General features: G+C 44.0%; 1 protein-coding gene across 1 annotated transcript in view; it reads left to right on the top strand.

Annotated features, from left to right (window-relative positions):
* DNAH8 (dynein axonemal heavy chain 8) overlaps positions 1-20302 on the top strand; it is a 1666792-nt gene that overhangs the window by 1278398 nt on the left and 368092 nt on the right. The window contains 1 exon segment of the mRNA XM_033937418.1: positions 4816-5029. Coding sequence (XP_033793309.1) covers positions 4816-5029 — 214 coding nt within the window.

The following is a 20302-nucleotide window of genomic DNA, read 5'->3' as shown; positions in this document are numbered from 1 at the left end:
ATCTGATCCGCACATGCAAATGAGGGTTAACGGCATGCAAAGTAGGAAGGGCCTTGATTCACTAAACAAATTCTGGAACACCGACTGGGCTGGCTGATCAAAAAAGAAGCGACTGCTGAGGACCAGTCACTCACGTCTCTGCTGCCCTGCCTGCCTGTCTGCCACCCTGCCTCTCTGGACTGACAGCGCACTATACCCACCCACCCTCCATACCAGAAAAGCAGTGCACACATAGGGGGAACTAGGCTCCAAAATAGAAGCAAACCTGCTCTCTGCCACCCTTTGAGCCCGTGGTTTTAACCCATGGGTTAAAACCATGGGCTTGCAAAGTCAAAAAGGTGCCCTCAAATACCGGCTGCAGCTCCAGCAACAAGAATGTGATGAGTAGGCTAGAAAAGAAGGAGCAAAAGAGTGGAGAGAGACAGGGGAGAGACCCGAGCAACTCGCCGATGCATACAAAATCCGCTGCTGGGACTGCGAAAACATACCAGTATAAGCGCTGAGCTATTAACCAGCAATTTAAAGCGGGGCTGTACGGGCTCACGAGTAATAGTCAAGCAACAAATCGAAAATGAGAGCTATAGCGGCCTCCTATACGAAACCCCCCCCCTTTGTTTTGACCTCACTTGTGCGGTCTGAGCATGCTTCGGGATCGCTCTGCAGCGATCTGTGTTGGTGTGATGTGTGCCTCCGATCGCATTGATTTGAATAAGGACTGGTAGTTAATTGGTCGGCCTGCCACAGATCACCTATGGATCAGATTGGATCAGAAAGGTTAGTGAATCTGGGCCTAAGGATAGGATCAGATCTGGGCCTAAGGATTGGATCGGCCTTGGCCTTAGGATCAGATCGGGTGCGGATATGCTCAGGAGGAAGGTTAGTGAATCGGATCGGGGTCTCAAAGTGGTCGGGACACGATCGGTGGGCTTAGTGAATCTAGCCCACAGTTTCATTGCCTTTAGATCTTCAGACACTATCACCCCAAGGTCTCTCTCCCCATCCTTGCATATCAGCCTCTCACCTCCCAGCACATAAGGCTCCTTCTGATTTCTAATCCTCAAATGTAGTACTCTGCACCTCTTTGCATTTTAGTTACCAGATTAGACCATTCCTCTAACTTTTGCAGGCGTCCACTCTCTTACAAATCTTGGTATCATCCACAAAAAGACTAACCTTACCTTCAATCCTTCAGCAATGTCGCTCACAAACATATTAAACAGAATTGGTCCCTGCACCAATCCTTGAGGCACTCCACTAGTCACCTTTCCCTCCTCCGAGCGAATTCCATTAACCACCACCCTCTGGCAACCAGCTTTTAATCCAATTCACCACTATGGGCCCTAACTTCAGTCCATGGAGTTTATTTAAGAGCCTCCTATGAGGAACCGTGTCAAAGGCTTTGCTGAAATCTAAGTAAATTATATCTAGCGCACGTCCTTGATCCAATTCTCTGATCACCCAGTCAAAGAATTCAATCAGATTTGTTTGGCACAATTTACCTTTAGTAAATCCATGTTCCCTCGGATCTTGTAATCCATTAGATTCTAAGAATTTCACTATCTTTTCCTTCAGCAACGTTTCCGTTATTTTTCCAATAACCGAAGTGAGGCTTACCGGCCTGTAATTTCCCGCTTCATCTCTGCAACTACTTTTGTGAAGAGGGACCATATCTGCTCTTCTCAAAAGTGGTTGCAGAGATGAAGCGGGAAATTACAGGCCAGTAAGCCTCACTTTGGTTATTGGAAAAATTCACAAGCTGCACATTAGCCACAAGTAAAGTGTCCCACCCTTCCCTTATATTCCACACATCAGATTTGCATAAAATGTCTTTCATGTTCTGATCTTTACTGAATGCAATCACACAATCAATTTGTTGAAAACACCAGTCAATGTACAATGTCAGCATCTATGAGGCAAACTTGGTTTTTTCTGTTACATAGAGCTTTGGGACCCCAGTTAGATTACAAAAATTGAATAGTTCTTTGTCTAATAGATGTTGGCATTGTAATCTTGACTTTGTATCATCTTTTGTTTTACTGTCCCTATATCTTAGCCTTTTGGAATTCAATCTGGGATCAAATAAATTGTTTATTGGAAAATCATGTAGTGTTATCTTATAATACTGTGATTTTTGGAATGTCTATGAGAAAAAGAGTCGGATATCATCGTATAACAATAAACTTTTATTCGTATCTTAGAGTTTAGCCATATGTTTTGACAAACAGATTTTTGAATAGTAAGAGGAGTTAAACTGTTAACATATTTTAATGTTGTCCATGTGTCCATTATTATCCTGTTGCTTTTCCTTATTTTATGATTGTCTGGAAGGATTGGATTGAGGCAGGAATACGTACTTTAAAAGATGTTATTTCTGATGGTAAACTCCTGGAGTTTTCACAATTGCAACATAAATTTGGTCTAAATAAAAAACAAAGTTATAAATGGTTGCAATTGAAGCAGGCCATTCAGGCAGGGTTCCCTGAATGGAAATCCTTAAATACTCATTTTACTCTAGAATTCTTATGCTTTCAGGTAGACTTTCTGGGTCACCAGGCCGCAAAGTGGTACAAAACATTATCTGACTATTTAAATAAAAAACCAAAAACTGTACTTAGGGATATTTGGAGCATTGAGATTAAGTGTCAAATTAACGCATCTCAATGGCCACGTATTTGGTCTTGGAGGATGAGATGTACAAGGTCAGCGTCTATGAGGCAGACATGGTTTTTCCTGTTACATAGAGCTCTCTGGACCCCTGTTCGTTTACAAAAATTGGATTGCTCTAAGTCTAATAGATGCTGGCATTGTCATCTCGAGCCTGGAACTCTAGATCATTTATTATTTTATTGCCCTTTTATTAATTGTTTTTGGAAATTGATCTGGAGTCAAATAAATTGTATGTTGGAAAATCATGTAGCCCTGTCCTATGACACAATTTTATTTGGGGTGTCTATGAGGGCTAAGTGTCAGTTATCCTCTAATAATAACAAGCTTTTAATGATTTTAACAGGAGTTGCCATTCAACAAATAACATACAATTGGAAGGATTATAGAGGGTTAAATTACTGCTTTTGGTGGAGTTCGGTGTGTCATATGTATGAAATGGAAAAAAACATTGGCAATTAAAAAAGGATATTTTAATAAATTTAAAGATGTTTGGGGGCCATTAATAGATTATTATAGTAAATAGATTATTATAATAAATAAATTGTATTTAACCCCATTTATTATGTATGTGTGGGGGGTGGGGGGGTTTAAAAGTGTTGGATATTTATAAAGATATATGTATGGGGTTGAGGGAGATAATTCTTGTGGTGTGAAATTTGTAATAATTTCAAGTGGAATTGTATATTATGAAGTGATTTATTGTACACTTGTTTGAAAATTTATAATGAATAAAGAAATTAAAAAAAAAAAACCAAAACAAAACAATAAACTTTTATTGATCATGACAGGAGTTGCCATCCAACATATTACTAATAACTGTAAAGACCATAGTAGACTTAATTTTAATTTCTGGTGGAATTCGTTATGTCACCTTTATAGAATGGAAAGATCATTGGCGATACAAAATGGAAATTATAAGAATTTTATAAAAATATGGGAGCCATTAACATCTTTTTGTCATGAGTAATGCCATTTCTCAATCAAATATATACACCACTTAGTGTTGGGAGGGGGGGTTATATAAGAGGGGTTATGTGCCATAATTAATAATGGGGTTGGAGGGAGGGTGGGGTGAGGGATTCTTCTATGTTTATAAGTATAATGATAAGATTTTCAAGTGATTTATTAAAAGTTGTTATTACGATTTTTGTATACTTGATGAAAGGTTAAAAATGAATAAAGAATTAAAAAAAAAAAAAGAAAACACCAGTCCACACCAAGCATATTCCAAGGCTTGAGAGAATCTCATGATGCAAGGTATCGTACTTTTCTCCCATTTCTTTGCTGTATTACAGTATGCTTTTTTGAGTTCCTTTGATACAACTGATGCAGGATATCCTCTCTCCAAAAATTTCTCCTTCAATTTCTCCACTTGACTAGAGAATTCTGTAGAATTTCAAACACATCGATACCTAAGGAACTGGGAGATAGGGAGACTATCCTTCATTTTTTTACAATACTAGTGCAACTTATGACTTTTGCCTTCCTAATGAGTACAAATAATTTGACCTGGAAAAATTGCTGCATCCATGTGATTTTTACATCCATAAAAGTAACTTTGTGATTGCTTTGCTGTGTCATTATTTTTTCTGCATACCATGACAATAATGAACCTCACTCCTGTGCCAGGGTGTATGGAGTATGATCTCAGTCTATCAAATTTACTGCTAATGCTCACTGTAGTACTTGCATTGTGCCAAAGAGATCTTCCTTCTGCAGTTCATAAGATGTAACATGAATACACAGATTTTTTTTGTTCAAATTTGTGATACCCAAAATGATGGGAAATATTTCTGTATCTTTCTGCCACATTTTCTTGGTCTTAGAGTGCATTATTTGGTACTTGAGGATCTTTTCTCTTGCAGTGCAATTCACCAAATAATCTCTTGGGACCAACACCTCTGTAATCAATGTCATTCTGGTGTTTTTCTCTTTTACCACTGTGTATGAATTCCCATTCCCATTCAGAAAATGTTTCTAATCACTTCTGAGCTCTGCCAGAGCTAGTCCCATTACATGGCTAATTTGTACTTCTGTGAATGAAAAACTCTATTACAGTTAAGCAACTTTGCTTTCAAATTATATTATTATTTTTAATAATTGCTAAAGACAGTAATACAACTATATCTTTATTTTCCATTTTTATAGGTAACAAATGAAATAGTGCGTCAGATGATGGAAATGCAGGGAATGTACAATTTGGAGAAACCTGGAGATTTTACTTCAATTATTGATGTACAGATAATAGGAGCTATGATACATCCTGGTGGAGGTCGTAATGATATTCCTCAGCGTCTGAAACGGCAGTTCACTGTGTTTAATTGCACACTACCATCCAATGCATCTATAGACAAAATCTTTGGTATAAACATTTTTGTCTGTTTATATGCATATGAATGAAACTATATTAAACAGAATAGTGCAAAACTGGTTTTCCCCTGAATATGCAATTAGAATAATTCTATTAAATAATCAATATCAAACATCATAAAATGAACAAAAATCAGATATTATACAACTAACCATGGACAATTTTCACAAAAGCTCAAAAATTCATTAAATAAACTAAGAAAATAATTTTACATAAGATAAGCATAGTGGGACAAATATATTTCATTATTCATTGCACATGAAAACAAAATTCATGTTCTTGTACAATCCCCCTTTATTCTGGGACCAATGGGTTATGCATTCCTTGCCACCAGGCACTGTAGGAAGCCTCAGATGATTGAAGTCTTAACTCCTCCCTCTGACAGCATACCCTGGAGCATGCCCCTTGGATACCAATCTTGTCTTCTTACAAGTCAGCCTGTAGGAGCTTATATTTTCTGCTCGTGTTTCTTTTGGTAGCTTTCAGTATTTAGTATTTTCTTTTGTGATTTTGCCCTCGTGCTGTGGAATTCTCTGCGGGGACATCCTTGCGGCGGGAGATCTCAGATTGTTGGAGAACGTCTGCTTCTGGGGGATTCCCTGCTCTGGACAGCCTGCAAGTCAGATAGGAGCTCTGGGATCGGGAGCTAGCTCACCCAAAGTTCGTCCGCTAGTGGGTGTAGTGCAGGCTGAGCGGTTCTGTGGAGGCGTGACTGGGATTGGAGCTGGACTGCGTGCCTCCGCTAGGTGGTTGCACAACATATCCAAGGGTGGCAGAGGTCACTGGCCGTGGTGGTTGGGCCAGTGGGGCAGTCAGAAGACTTGAAATCCAGATTTCCAGCTTCATGAGGCTTTAGATCTCCTACATGTTTTTCCCAGCATTGCCTACACTTCTCTCAGACAGCACTTGGAACAGTGAGTAAGAGACTGACAGCCTGTTTTTGCAATTTGGGGGGGGGGGGGGGGGTTTTGAGCAGTTTCCCTGCATACCATAACTCTCCCCACCTCTTAAATCCCAAAATCTTTTTTTTTTTATGGATCCCGTTTTTCCCCAATTTTAATAAAATTATATTTTTCATAGTTAGGAGCTTCATTTTTGCTCTAGACTTCACAGATGGCCTCCTCAGGACAGGATGGGATAGATTCATGCCTTGTTTATGGCAGATGGCTGTTGGATGCGCAACCGTGTTCCACATGCGCTGTGGCCCGCGAGGAGGGCGAACTTTGCACGGATGTGGTGCCTTCCATCTCCGGGGAGACCCTGCTTGAGCTTTCTGCCCCAATTTCTATGAAAATCATGTCCAGGGGCCCTTGGGAGAGTGCTGGTGGCATATCAATGAAACACAAGTGCAGTTCCGGAAAAAAGCCTCATAAGTCTTCCAAGCACTCCAAGTCTGAGTCACACAGGGTGGCTCTCACTGCGGGAGACCTTTTTCCCCCAGATTTTGTGAATATGCTCTATCAGGCATACTTGGTTAAGAAGTCCATGACTATGGTCACTCCACTGGTGTCTGGGCCGTCTGTGTGGACTACGCCTCCATTGGACCTGGGTCTTTCATTTTGATCCCCAGCAGGGACCCCAGAGTGAAAAAGGGTGATGCCTGTGATTGAGTCACACACTCTCTCAATCCCTCTGCTTTTGCAGGGAGGTAAAGCGGCATCCGTAGATGTGGTGAATCTGGTGTAGCTCTGCAATCAGGACCCGTGTAGGTCCCGGTACCTGGCTGACGATCCCGCAGTGTGCAGGTCTTTCAAATCTGCTTGTTTTGAGGACTTTATTACGGAATCTCTTCAGGAATTAAAGCTGCAATCGGATCAGCCAGTCCAGGTGGAATGTTCTCTCATGAGTGACCAGAGGCTACTCAGTGACTCCTTTCCTAATAACCGATGTAGTTGTATCCTGTTGGAGATTTGGGTTAATCCAGAGTGACCTTTGAAATGCGCTCGGGCCATGGTGAGGCTTTACCCCATGGTGGTCAGTTTTATCATGCGCTTTGCTTCTCCAAAGGTGGATTCAGCTGTGGCTCAGGCCACCAAGCTTACTTCCCTCCCTACTGATGGAGGAGTGGTTTTGAAAGATGTTTAGGATAAGTATGTGGATTTCATCCTTAAACACTTGTTTAATTTGGCTGTGGCCATTGTCTTTTGTTTTAAGTTTTTTATTGATTTTTTCACATATCAACAAGTGTTAAAAATTTTCCATACATTTATCTTAACAATACACTTGATATCTCTATAATGTATTTTATATAAACCATTGTCAAGGCGGTGACAGCCTCATCCTTCATTGCTTGGGCAAGCCACTCCAAACTGTGGTGCTGCGTGATTTGGATTTTCTCATCTCCAGGGTGGATTATATGGTTTACAAGTTTTTACAAGTTTATTAAAATTTTTGATTGAACGCAAATCAAGGTTTCTAAGCGTTTTACAAATTATATTTAAAAAAGGGGGTAATGAAACAGACGAATATCCACTTAACAATACTTGACCAACAAAAAATAAAACAATAGGGAAGTTTGGAGAACTAAAAATTAAAAGTAAAGAAGACATAAAAGGTAGACCACAATAGGGAGGGAAGCAATCAGGATTATTAAATAACTCTGGCTGTATTTGAATTCTATTTAAGAGTCATATGCATCATGGAAAAGGTAAGTCTTTAAATTTCCTCTAAATTTGTCTGTTTTTTTCCACCCTTGAATACAAAGGTAAGGAATTCCATATTGTGGTGGCTGTATGTTCAAATCTATTTTATTAAGCAGAAAAAAATTTGTACAACAGAAAAAAGAACTATGGTATACATTTTCATCAAACAACCGCGGAGGGCTGGACTCTTATGCCCTCCCCGGACCCACCGCACCCCCACCCCACAGCAAAGAAGCCCCAACCCCCCACCCCCCCGTCCCATCCCCCCACAGATACAAAAACTCAGAGACAGGGATCAGCAAAAACACTGTGAAACACAGAATCAAAGGTGAAGTCTATTCAAAACACGGCTACGACTCTCAGGAGTCAAAATGTTCAAATAAGGAGTCCAAGTGTGAACAAAGTCTCTGCTCCGGCGTCGAGAAGAACAGGCCAAACGGGCCTCCCAACCCATAAGTTCATGAAGGCGATTCCTCCAATGCCAATAGGAAGGGGGCTCAGGAGAAAGCCAGCAACACAAGATACATTTCTTCCCCAAAATAAAACATTTACTAAGAAATAATTTTTCATAAGAAGTGTACATACCCAAGAATGAGAAATGGGCAAACAGCATAGACTGCACGGAGACTGGCACAGGGATCTGCAACAAGCCCTGTAAAAAGGAGGCCATATCCGTCCAGAAGGTCTGAATCCCCTCACAACTCCAAATACCATGATAGTAAGAATTTACCTCCACCGAACAGCGGATGCATAACTGAGAATCAATACAACCCATATGGTAAGCCTGACTCTGGGAAGCATAGGCCCTCAGGACAGTGCGAAAATGACATTCACGTAACTCAGCACTATGTACCAAGCCCGCAGTTCGTTTCAGTGTTTTTAAGATAAAATTGACCCCCAAGTCCCTACCCAAGTCCCGCCGCCATGCCTCCAAAATATCAGGGAAAACCCTAGGCGGACAAAGAGCCAGGATCCGGCCATGCAGAGCAGAGATAGAGACCCTAGAATCAGGGTCTGCAGCCAAAAAAGTACAGAGCTGGGTCCCAAAATCCCCCCGCAAGGAAGTCCCCTGGAGGGAAGCCACATAGTGACTGAGTTGACAATAAGCAAAGGGAAGACCAATCTCAGGGACCCCCCTCCCCGCCAACTCAGCATACGGTAAGAGAGACCCATCATCCCGCAGAACATGCCGCAACTGTTCCACCCCCCGGGCTCTCCAACGACCGAACACGGAAGGTCCAACCCCCGGAGGGAAAGCTAAATTCCCCGCCAACGGTAGAAATACACTAGTTATGTTATGTTATGTTATTTATTTCTTATATACCGCTACATCCGTTAGGTTCTAAGCGGTTTACAGAAAATATACATTAAGATTAGAAATAAGAAAGGTACTTGAAAAATTCCCTTACTGTCCCGAAGGCTCACAATCTAACTAAAGTACCTGGAGGGTAATAGAGAAGTGAAAAGTAGAGTTAGAGGAAAAAATAAAATAAACATTTTAACAAGACAGCATTGATCTAAATACTTTGGAAGGTAGAAGAGAGGAGAGAAAGGAATAGAAGCATGATGAAGTGATGAAGTGGAGCAAGTAAGTGTAGGAGGAGCGATTGACGTTTCCAGAAAGGGCTTCTTCAGGGAAGAGACTTGGCCGACAGTCCCAGGATGCCTATGTCTCCTCCCCTGAGATGTTCTTCCATCCATGCATTCCCTCCCAGACACACTGCCCGTGCCCCACTAGTATGTGAGTCCTGATTCCACAACTGAAGGATTTGATGCCACACTGTCCACAGGGACCGAAACAAAATACTACGCTTACAGGGTCGCGGCAGTTTAGACAACGGGGCATGAAGGAGATACAAAAGATGAAGAGGATAGAAATGATCCCGCTCCAGGGAAAGATCCGTATAAAACGAAGTACCCAACACCCAATCACTAATCTGACGAAGCAAACAGGCCTGGTTATAAACCCTGATGTCAGGCACCCCCAAGCCACCCCCGTAGGCAGGCCCACCAACAAAGACCATTTCAGTTTAGGTCTACGTCCACCCCAACAAAACCGCGTCAATAGGGAGGTGAGGGAACGAATATCCTTCTGCAGCAGAGAAAGGGGAAGAGTCTGAAGCACATAAAGCCACCTCGGGAAAACAACCATACGAAATAAATGAATTCGTCCCAAAAGTGACAGCGGCAACGCCTGCCATTTGGCTAGCAACAGTTTAGTCTCCTCCAGGAGTTTATCTATATTAAGGCGATACAGTTGGGCCACATCCATAGTCAGCCTGATCCCCAGATACCGAAAAGAAGAGTCAGCCCAGCGCAACGGGAAACCATTCCCCCAAAACCGCTGAAGATGAACCGAGGAAGCCAGTGCCTCGGATTTCGCTAAATTCAAGGCAAAGCCAGAGAAATCTCCATATTCCCGAAGACTTTCCAACAATACAGGCAAGGATCGCTGCGGGTCCGTCAAAAAGACCAAGAGATCATCCGCAAATGCCGCCAGTTTGAAATGGACATCACCCAAGACCAAGCCCCGAATATCCGCATTTGCCTGAAGCTCCCGAAGTAGAGGATCTAAAGAAAGCACAAAGAGGAGCGGCGACAAGGGGCAGCCCTGGCGAGTCCCTCGGCCGATAGGAAAAAAAACCCGAGCAAGTCCCATTAACTAATATCCGCGCCTCTGGATCACTATACAGTGCCTGGATTGCACCAAAAAAGAAGGGGCCCAAACCGTACGTCCTCAGCACCGCAAAAAGGTATCCCCACCGCACCTTATCAAACGCCTTCTCGGCATCAAAACTAATGAGCATGGCGGGGCTACCGTCCTGTCCCACCCGCTCCAACGCCAACAAGATGCGCCGGATATTCTTGGCTACCGGCCTATCCCGCACAAACCCCACCTGAGAGTCTGAGATCACCGATGGCAAAACACGCGCCAGGCGGTTAGCCTAAAGTTTAGCCAAAAGCTTCGCCTCATAATTCAACAAGGAGATAGGACGGTACGATTCAGGTAAGAGAGGGTCTTTACCGGGCTTCGGGAGAACTATAATAGACGCTCGATTTACGTAGTGAGGAAGAAAGCCCTTAGCAACACTCAAATTATAAACCTCAGCCAGCACTGGCGCTACGTCCGTCACCAGCAACTTATAGAACTCACTCCGAAACCCATCCGGGCCCGGCGCCTTGCCCAGTGGACTGACCCCTATCGCCCCTTCCACCTCCTCCGCGGTGATAGGAAGATCCAAAACGGCAGCATCCCGCTGAGATAAACTAGGCAAATCGAGACTGTCAAGATAAAGTTGCCCATCCAAAAGCTCGGGGCCCTGATCTGTATACACCTCAGCAAAAAACTCCCGAAATAAGTCACATATCTCCTCCGGCCGATGATGCAGCACCCCAGAAGTGCCCCGAAGAGCCGTTATGCTCTCAGGCCCACCCCTCGGATGCGCCAGGCGGGCCAACAATCGACTGCTCTTATTCGCAAACCGAAATAAATGAAACTTAAAATACTCCCTCGTCCGCAAAGCCCGAAGATGCAACAATTCATTCAGTTCCTGCTGGACCTCTAAAAGCTGCGCCCGAAGCAAGAAGGAGGGCACCCGGCCATACTGGCGTCTCAACGCAGTCGCCTTCCGCTCCAAGAACAGAATTTGCCTATGCTTCAGCTTCGACTCTCTGGCCACATAAGAAATAACTTCCCCCCGTAAGACAGCCTTAGCCGTCTCCCAGTAGAGGATGGGGTCATCACGATGCTGCCGATTATTAACTTGAAAATCCCGCCATCGCTGTATCAAAAACTCGTGAAAACGAGTATCCCTATACAGGTAACAGGGAAATCGCCAGGACCCCCTATTTATCTGAGAGTCTCCCCAGGTCCACCGCAATCCCACCCAAGCGTGGTCAGATATTTCAATGGGGCCCATATCAACCCCCACTACCCGGGGAAGCAGTGCGCGAGAAATAAGGATAAAATCAATTCGAGAAAGCGTCCCGTGCGCCCTGGATAAGTGGGAGTAATCCCTCTCCAACGGGTGTAACACCCGCCACACATCAAGCAACCCCAGGGTGGATTCCAAAAGTTGACCACCCGTATAAGGTTTGGAGGACTCTCTACCCCACGAAGCAGAGCGATCCAATTTTGGGTCCGGTACCTCGTTAAAGTCCCCGCCCACCAGCATCGGAACATCTCCAAACTGCAAGAGTTGATTGCGAAGCCCCCTAAAGAACCTGGCCGAAGGATTGTTAGGAGCGTAAACATTACAGAGCAAAAGGGGCCGATTATCCAGTAACACTAAAGCAACTATGTAACGCCCACTGGGGTCGCGGAGCACTTTCTGAGTGTGCAAGCGAAGACCTTTACGGATCAAAATAATAACACCTCCCTTTCCCCCCACAGCGGGCGCCTCCAAATAGGAGCCCACCCACCAGGTACAGAGCTTGGCATGTTCCACTGAGGATAAACGGGTCTCCTGTAAAAAGGCAATAGAGGATTTAGAACGATTCAAACGCTGTAAAATTTTTGAGCGCTTAATGGGGGAGTGGATCCCCCCAACATTCCAAGAGGTTAAAATGTATTCCAGAGCAATCTACTCAATAGCCTAAGCACACAAAAAGAAAGAACCAATTTAGTACCAGAGAAGCGTCCCAGCCACCGCTCCCCCGGCTTCTCACCACCTTGTGTCCCGAGAGTCAAGCCATACCCTTGCCACCAGTTCAATCCCCTAGCACAGAACCCCTGAACCCCCCCCCAAAATGCCCCAAAAAGCCCCATCCCAAAAACCCTGAAACCCTACAAACCCCCCCCAACCACCCCCCTCCCCACCCCTCGATCCCCTCCCCAAAACCACCCCTCACCCAATCTACACCCAGGACACCCCAATACGGGCATCACTTCCAGGAAACCAGTTACACCTCCCACGGGAATAATGACCGTTACCCCCCAACCCACCAACCCCAAAGTGCAGAGAATAGTAAAAGCAGCCGCCCTCCACCAAACCCCCCAGGACACGCAGCCCCCCCACCTCCTCCACAGACACCACAGCCACACCACCCACCCGCAACATCCTCACCAAGCCAAATCCCCAATGCTCACAGAACCAAATGGGCCAGGAACAGACCCTAACTAACTGAGAACAGGCAGGTCAACCCTCCCCCCTTCCTCACACCCACCAAGCAGGCAGACCTACAAGAAAACATAGAAACCCAGTTCTAAGGGAGAGGAAAGAAACCCTCAGTCCCATCTCAAACCACAGCTCCGGCCCCAGATAGGGGACTCCTCAGTCCACAGCTGCTCCCTGCGGCGGTTCTTCTGGCAACATCTCCGCCACAAAACGCTGCGCAGCCTCCATGGTGTCGAAATGATGAGCTCTACCCAGATGTGTCAGCCTCAAGCGAGCCGGGTACTGCAGGGAAAAAGCAATGTGGCGCTGGATGAGACGGGTGCATAGCGGTGAAAACCTGCGTCGTGCTTGAGAGACCTCCGCTGAGTAGTCCTGAAAGCAAAGTATGGGCTTGTTGTCATACAAGAGCTTCTTGCCCTGCCGCAACGCACGCAGGACCTCCATCTTATGATGATAATTCAGGATACGGCAAATAACCACTCGAGGTCTGTCAGCATTCTCTCTCCGCTGCCCCAAACGATGCGCCCTCTCCACCCGCAAAGGGCCCGAGGAAGATGATAGGGACAAAGACTCCGGCAACCAACGTTCCAGCAGCGCCCCCAACTCCACGTCCCGCACCGATTCAGGCAGGCCAACAAACCGAAGGTTATTCCGGCGGGACCTGTTCTCTAAATCATCCACCTTGGCACGCAGCGCAGCCAACTCTGAAGTGTGGGCGGACTGCTCCTGAGCGAGCTGCCGGGCGTGATCCTCCGCAGCACTCACCCTCTGCTGAGTCTCCTTGACCTCCGACGTGAGGGAGGCAAATCGCTGGTCCAGCGTATCCAGTTTATCAAGGATGCGCTGCAGTTTGTCGCCAAGCGAGCTCTCGAGGGCAGCTTGGACCTCTGCCGTAACTGTGGACACCCAGGATGAATGCGGAGCCTCTGGCGATGGGGGGGCCACGGGGTCCGCCATCTTGGCCTCTGGCAGCTTACTCCGCTCCCGATCCTTCCGGACCGTCTTAGTCGCCATGGCGATCCCACTCCGGCTCTCTAATCCTACCGTGCCACTTGGAAGCTCCCCAATACAGGGAGAAGACCAATCCCGGATTCCGGCCTGCAGGGGAAGAGCCACTCCTCGCTCCGGTGTCAAGTCTCAGCCACCTGCCTGCCACTGCACCACGTGGCCCCCGGGAGACCCGAGATCCAAACAGCAGGGCTGTTAAGAGGACAGCTGGAGAGTCGTGCAGCGCCCCAGTCAACTCCCCCGCACGGGGAGACGACCGCACCCGAAGGCGGACCTGCAGGGGAAGAGCCGCGCTGCCCCAGCTGAGGAGACTCGCGACAGCGCGCCCCCCGCGGCACCACGTGGCCGCCGGCGGTCTTGAAATAAGAAGGCTGAGGCGCGGAGAAAAAGTTTCTTTGGTGGCTCCACGTCTTCAGCAACCTCCCCAGTGCTGCCGACGACCCGAACCAGGGGGAAAAGTTGCAGAGAAAATGCCGCGCCGAGGTCAGGTGAAGCGGAGCTGTAGCAGGACACTGTCTACAGCTCCATGTTTCCGCCGGAAGTATTGTGGTGGCTGTAATTGCGAATGAAGTAGCCCGACGTGTGTTAATAATTTTTAATGATGGTGTATAAAGAAGATACTGAGATGAAGATCTTAAAACTCACGTAGGTTCATGTGGAATAAGAAATTTATGGATAAAGGCTGGTTCTTTGGTGTTTTGAGACTTAAAAGTGAGAATAGCTATTTTATAAATGATACGATGTGGAATTGATAGCCAGTGAGCGGATTTTAATAGTGGAGTTACATGGCAGTGTTTTGTATTAGTTACAACCGACAGATATCTTTTTGACAAATACCCTTATACGGTGCATTATAATAGTCAAGTTTAGATATGATAAGAGAATGAATTAAGATATTGAGAGATAGAGGGTCCAGAATATTTGCCATGGATCGAATCATTCTTAATCTAATGAAGCAATTCTTTACAACGGTACTGATTTGTGGGCGGTAAGTCAGTTTATTATCTATTATTACACCCAAGATTTTAGTGGAAGACACAGAAATAATAGGGGTATCATTTATTGTAATAGGAAGTCTAAGCTCAATGTTATCTTTCCATGGAAAGAGAAGACATTTGGATTTTGATATACTGAGGGACAGCATATTATTGTGGAACCACTGACAAATTTTTTTATAATTTAGATGCATAATGAAGTTTCGCCTAGCTGGGCGCTTATTTGATGTCAGCCTGGAGGATGCTGTGGATCAGGTGGTCTGGGGACTCCTCCTCTATGGCCACCTCTAGCAGGTTGCCCATTAAGGGACTGCTTCTTTTCAGCCATGGTCTGGATGACTTTTTGGTGGGTGTATAACCTAAGATTTTGCCCAGGAATAGGTCCCATCCTTCCAGATCAAGCAGTAGACTATAACTTTTAAGTTGAAATTAAACACAGAAAAAACAGAGTTTTTCTGGCCAGTCCCAATGACAAAATTACAGACATGATATTCGATCTTAATGGGCAGAAATATCCGATAGCTTCCTCTATTAAATTTTTGGGAGTTACGTTAGATCGATACTTAACCTTGTCTGAGCATACAGACTTGTTAGTTAAGAAATGCTTTTTCTTCTTATGGAAGTTGCAGACCATCAGAAAATATTTTGACACAATGAAAGTAAATGAAAAAGCTTTATTACAAAAGGTAACAGAAATGTGTGAGCAATGGAACCCTTTACATTTATCTTGGTGGGGGAGAATCCAAACGATTAAAATGATGATACTGCCTATGGTTTATTACCAAATAGGTATGATACCAGTTTTTTTTTCAGGGGTCCTTTTATAAAAAGTTAAATAGTATTCCTACAAAATTTGTTTGGCTTGGTAAAATTGCTAGAATTGCTTTAGTGTCTTTGCAAAAGTCAATTAGGGAAGGAGGGGTACATTTTCCCAATTTTTATAGGTATCATCAAGCCTATATTATGCGCCAAGGTATATATTGGGTCCTCCCAGAGCCCATTAATAATATTTCAAACTGGTTGTGGTTGGAATGGCGACTCATTTTTCCTGTGCGATTAAACCATGTTCTTAGTATCAAAATGCCTAGGATATATAAAGAAAACAGAGTGTTAGTTGATACATGGAAAACTTTGAGGTTTGTGAATAATTTAACACCTTATCTTATACATAAATCAACAAATCAAACTATATGGTTTAACTCCAAGATTCAAATAGGCGGATTCAAGGTCATCTGGAAGTATTGGATAATGGCAGGTATTAGAACTCTGGACGATGTTATATCAAATGGTAAACTGCTTGATTTTTCACAGCTGCAACACAAATTTGGTCTTAATAAATCACAAAGTTATAGATGGTTGCAACTGAAGCAGACCATTCAGGCAGGGTTCCTTGAATGGAAAAATCTTAATAGAGTTCTTATGTTTTCAGGTGGACTTCCTGGGACACCAGTTCGCACAGTGGTATAAATTGATATCTGGATTTATGAATAAAAAAACAAAAAATGTTCTTAGGGACATTTGGAGCATTGAGATTAAGCATCAAATTACTGTGTCTCAATGGCCACGTATTTGGTCTTGGAGAATGAGTTGTACAATTTCAGCATTTATGAGACAAACTTGTTTTTTTTTCTGTTGCACTGAGCTTTCTGGACCCCTGTTTGTTTACAAAAATTAGATAGCTCTAAGTCTAATAGGTGTTGGCATTGTCATCTCAAAGCAGGGACTTTAGATTAGAGAATGACACGGTGATGATAAAATAGATTTAAAAGCAATGAGTATCAAACAAGCAAGCAACCTAGACTCAAATTTATCCAACTGTGTTGTAAGAACAGTAGCACCATATATAACAACCTGGTATGAAATGGGCTCAGTTATATGTAGTATCTTACTAATAGTGAGCCATATCTCACTCCAGAAATGTTGTAAAAAGGAACAATGGTAAATCATGTGTTTGTATGTACCAGCTTGAGTAGTACAGGACCAACATTTATCCGATATGGATGTGTCAATTTTGTGTAATTTATCTGGAGTCCAATACACTCTGTGATAAAGAAAAAGGGTTAATTGTAATAGTGCTGAAGACTTCATCGCTTTAAAGGATGTCATCCATATATTCTCCCAATCCGGAATAAAGTCTGGCTGAAGAACATCTCGAGCCCAGTTTTCATATAGTACATCTGGGGAGAGGAATTTCCTTTTGTGTAGTATTTTATACCAATGGGAAGCCTGTCCGGGAAGAGATTGAATCTGGGTCACCCATTGCAAGATGGTAGGTTGATCATTTGAGAGTTTATTATGTTTGAGATATGCAGTTAGGCAATGTATCAGCTGTATCCACTGAAAATATTGAGTTGACGATAGACCAAAGACATTTGTCAAATGGTTGAAAGGTACAAAGCAATCAGCTTCTCTTAGTTGTTGAATGGACCATATTCCCAGTCGGCGCCACAACTGCCATTCAATATATTGGCCTTGTATCTTTAGATGAGGGTTGCGCCAAATGGGTGAGGCCATGGTATCTCTCCAAGAAAGGGGAGCAAGGTCATCTACAGTTTGAATCGCAATCCTAGTAGCAGAAATGATATGGTTCTCCTTGATCTTACGGTCCGGTTGGAGAAATGGTAGGTATTGTTCACCAAACAATTTGCGCTCTAGCTTTAGCCAGATAGGAGGATGTTCTTCCACAGGAGTAGAAAACCATTGGGAGTCCTGTCTGCATAGAAAGGCCAGGTGATAATAATACAGATCAGGGAAATTGACTCCTCCATATTCCTTGGGGCCTTTTAGCTTTTTTAAGGCTATTTGCGGTACTTTTTTGTTCCATAAATACTGGGACATGAGTGATTCAAATTTCTTATACGACGATGCGGGAAAAAGAACAGGTATCATTGACAATATATAAGTAATTTTCGGGATTAGCACCATTTTCAGAGAATCCAAACGACCCCACCAAGACAATTTCAATGGTGACCATCTGGAAGTGGTGGAGTTGATAATCTGAAGTATGAGGGACGTGTTCAAGTCTAGGATTTCCTCCATCGAGTCTCCAAAATAAATTCCCAGATATTTTTTTTCAGGAGCATATTTCAGGTCCAACTGCTTAATAATGTCCCCACAAGGCTCTCCAGTCAGAGACATGACCTCGGTCTTAGATTTATTCAGTTTTGTAGCCAGATACTAAAGAATAGGCAGCTATGGTATTGATGATAGACGGTAAGGAAGACATAGAAGCATACAATTGGATATCATCAGCGTACGCCGTCATCTTGATATGTAAGTCATCAATGCAGAGACCTCGAATCGATGAATCAGATCTCAAGGCCAGAAGTAAAGGCTCCAGAGCTAGGTTGAATAGCAGAGGTGACAGGGGCAACCCTGCCTTGTTCCTCTAGATGGTGTGAATGAGTCTGAAAAGACATTATTAATACGAAGACGAGTGGATGGAAGCTTCTAAGATTGCACCGAAATGGGCATACGCACCACTATTCTCTCCATCTTTGGGACGTAAAAATGGAGTTCTTACTTTGATCCGAAAGAGACCAGATCTTCAAATAGTTTCCTCTGCGCATGATATGGAGGGCAGATGGCTTCAAGTTAAATTGTTGGTGAGCGGCGCTTGTTTTTACCTATATAACATCTACGCACCCAATCAAGATCGTCCAGAATTCTTTGACTCTCTCACAACTGAGGTAGGAGCCTCTTCTGATGGCCCCTGTATACTAGGTGGAGACTTTAATCTCATTTTATGCCCAGAGAAAGATAGAAAATCAAAGGTGCCGTACAAAAAAACTAAAGCATGGTACCGTCTTCAGGATCTACTCTTTCAGCTGAAACTACTGGATCCTTGGCGCTTGCTACACAAGGAAGATTCTACTTTCACGTTCTTCTCACCGCCCCATGCATCTTACTCTAGGCTAGACTTCTTCTTAATCAGTTACTCCCTGGTGGAGAAATTGAGCGACTCAGACATATTGACTTTAACGGTTTCTGACCATTCGGCTATCTCAGTGACGTTTCATGATCTCCTTCCGACCAATTCTCAAAAGCTGTGGAGATTCAACTCCACTTTGCTATCGGACCAGCTGTTCATAGATCATGTTAATCATCATATTAGAGACTTCTTTGAACTAAATCCAGTGAGTGATACCTCGTGGCAAATCACTTGGGACGCTTTCAAATCATATATAAGAGGCCAGATTATTGCCTACGCATCAAAAAAGAAAAAAGAAGATAGACAATATCTACAGAACCTGGAGCGCCAAATTTCTACTTTAGAAAAGGCTCATTTTGCAGATCTCTCCAACCCTATTATATCTGTCCAACTTGGTAAACTCCGATATGAATACAACCTCAGCACTATGAATACATCTTAACACTATTGCTTCAGCAGAAGTATTCCTGCAATCGGCATCCTATTATGCCACTAACAACAAAGCTGGGCACCGTCTGGCTAATTACTTGAAGATAATAACGGAGAGGACTCAAATCCCTGCCATCAACACGGACAATGCTACTACCCTAACAGACAGCTTGGATATATGCAACCACTTTCAGGCTTACTACAAGCAGCTCTACTCTTCAGAGATGCCGGACCCGTCTCGCATCAAGGTTTACCTCGACCGGATTTTTGGACCCAAGTTGGACGAACAGGATAACATTTCTCTCACACAACCTATACAGTTGTCTCAACTCACTGAATCCTTACAATCTATGGCTAAACGAAAAGCTCCAGGTCCGGACGGACTAACAGTTGAATTTTATTTGGCGTTCCAAACACTCCTTCTCCCAATAATGCTGACCTATTTTCACTCTCTCATTGACCACGGTTACGCTAAGGGCTCCTTTACTGAAGCTGTGATCATCGTTATACTGAAACCTGATAAGGATCCACTGAAGGTACATAACTATAGACCTCTTTCACTCATAAACATTGACGCTAAGCTATTTGCAAAAATATTAGCTCTAAGATTGCAAACTGTACTACCGAAATTGATTAGTATGGAACAGACTGGTTTCCTGAAGGGGAGACTTTCAAGCGACAACACCAGGCTCTTCTCCCATGTACTCTCTCTGGCTCCAACGTATATGCCTGATGGAATTACTATGTCTCTCGATGCCGAAAAGGCATTCGACCGAGTGGAGTGGCCTTTCCTGTTTCAGGTATTATCATGGTTCGGCTTTCCAAACTTCTCATACGCTGATAGATTGGAAATGCTGGGGCTATTCTCCCTGGAAAAGCGGAGACTTAGAGGAGACATGATAGAAACCTTCAAAATCATGAAGGGTATAGAGAAGGTAGACAGGGACAAATTCTTCAGGCTGTGGGGAGCCACAAGTACAAGGGGGCACTCGGAGAAATTGAAAAAGGACAGGTTTAGAACAAATTCTAGGAAGTTCTTTTTCACTCAGAGGGTGGTGGACACATGGAACGCGCTCCCGGAGGCTGTGATAGGCCAGAGCACGCTACAGGGGTTCAAGGAGGGTCTAGATAGGTTTCTAAAA

The sequence above is a fragment of the Geotrypetes seraphini genome, chromosome 3 (genome assembly GCF_902459505.1).
Source record: "Geotrypetes seraphini chromosome 3, aGeoSer1.1, whole genome shotgun sequence".
In the NCBI taxonomy this organism is placed as follows: Eukaryota; Metazoa; Chordata; class Amphibia; order Gymnophiona; family Dermophiidae; genus Geotrypetes; species Geotrypetes seraphini.
The sequence above is the reverse complement of the archived record's forward strand: the minus strand, read 5'-3'. Positions and strand labels throughout refer to the sequence as shown.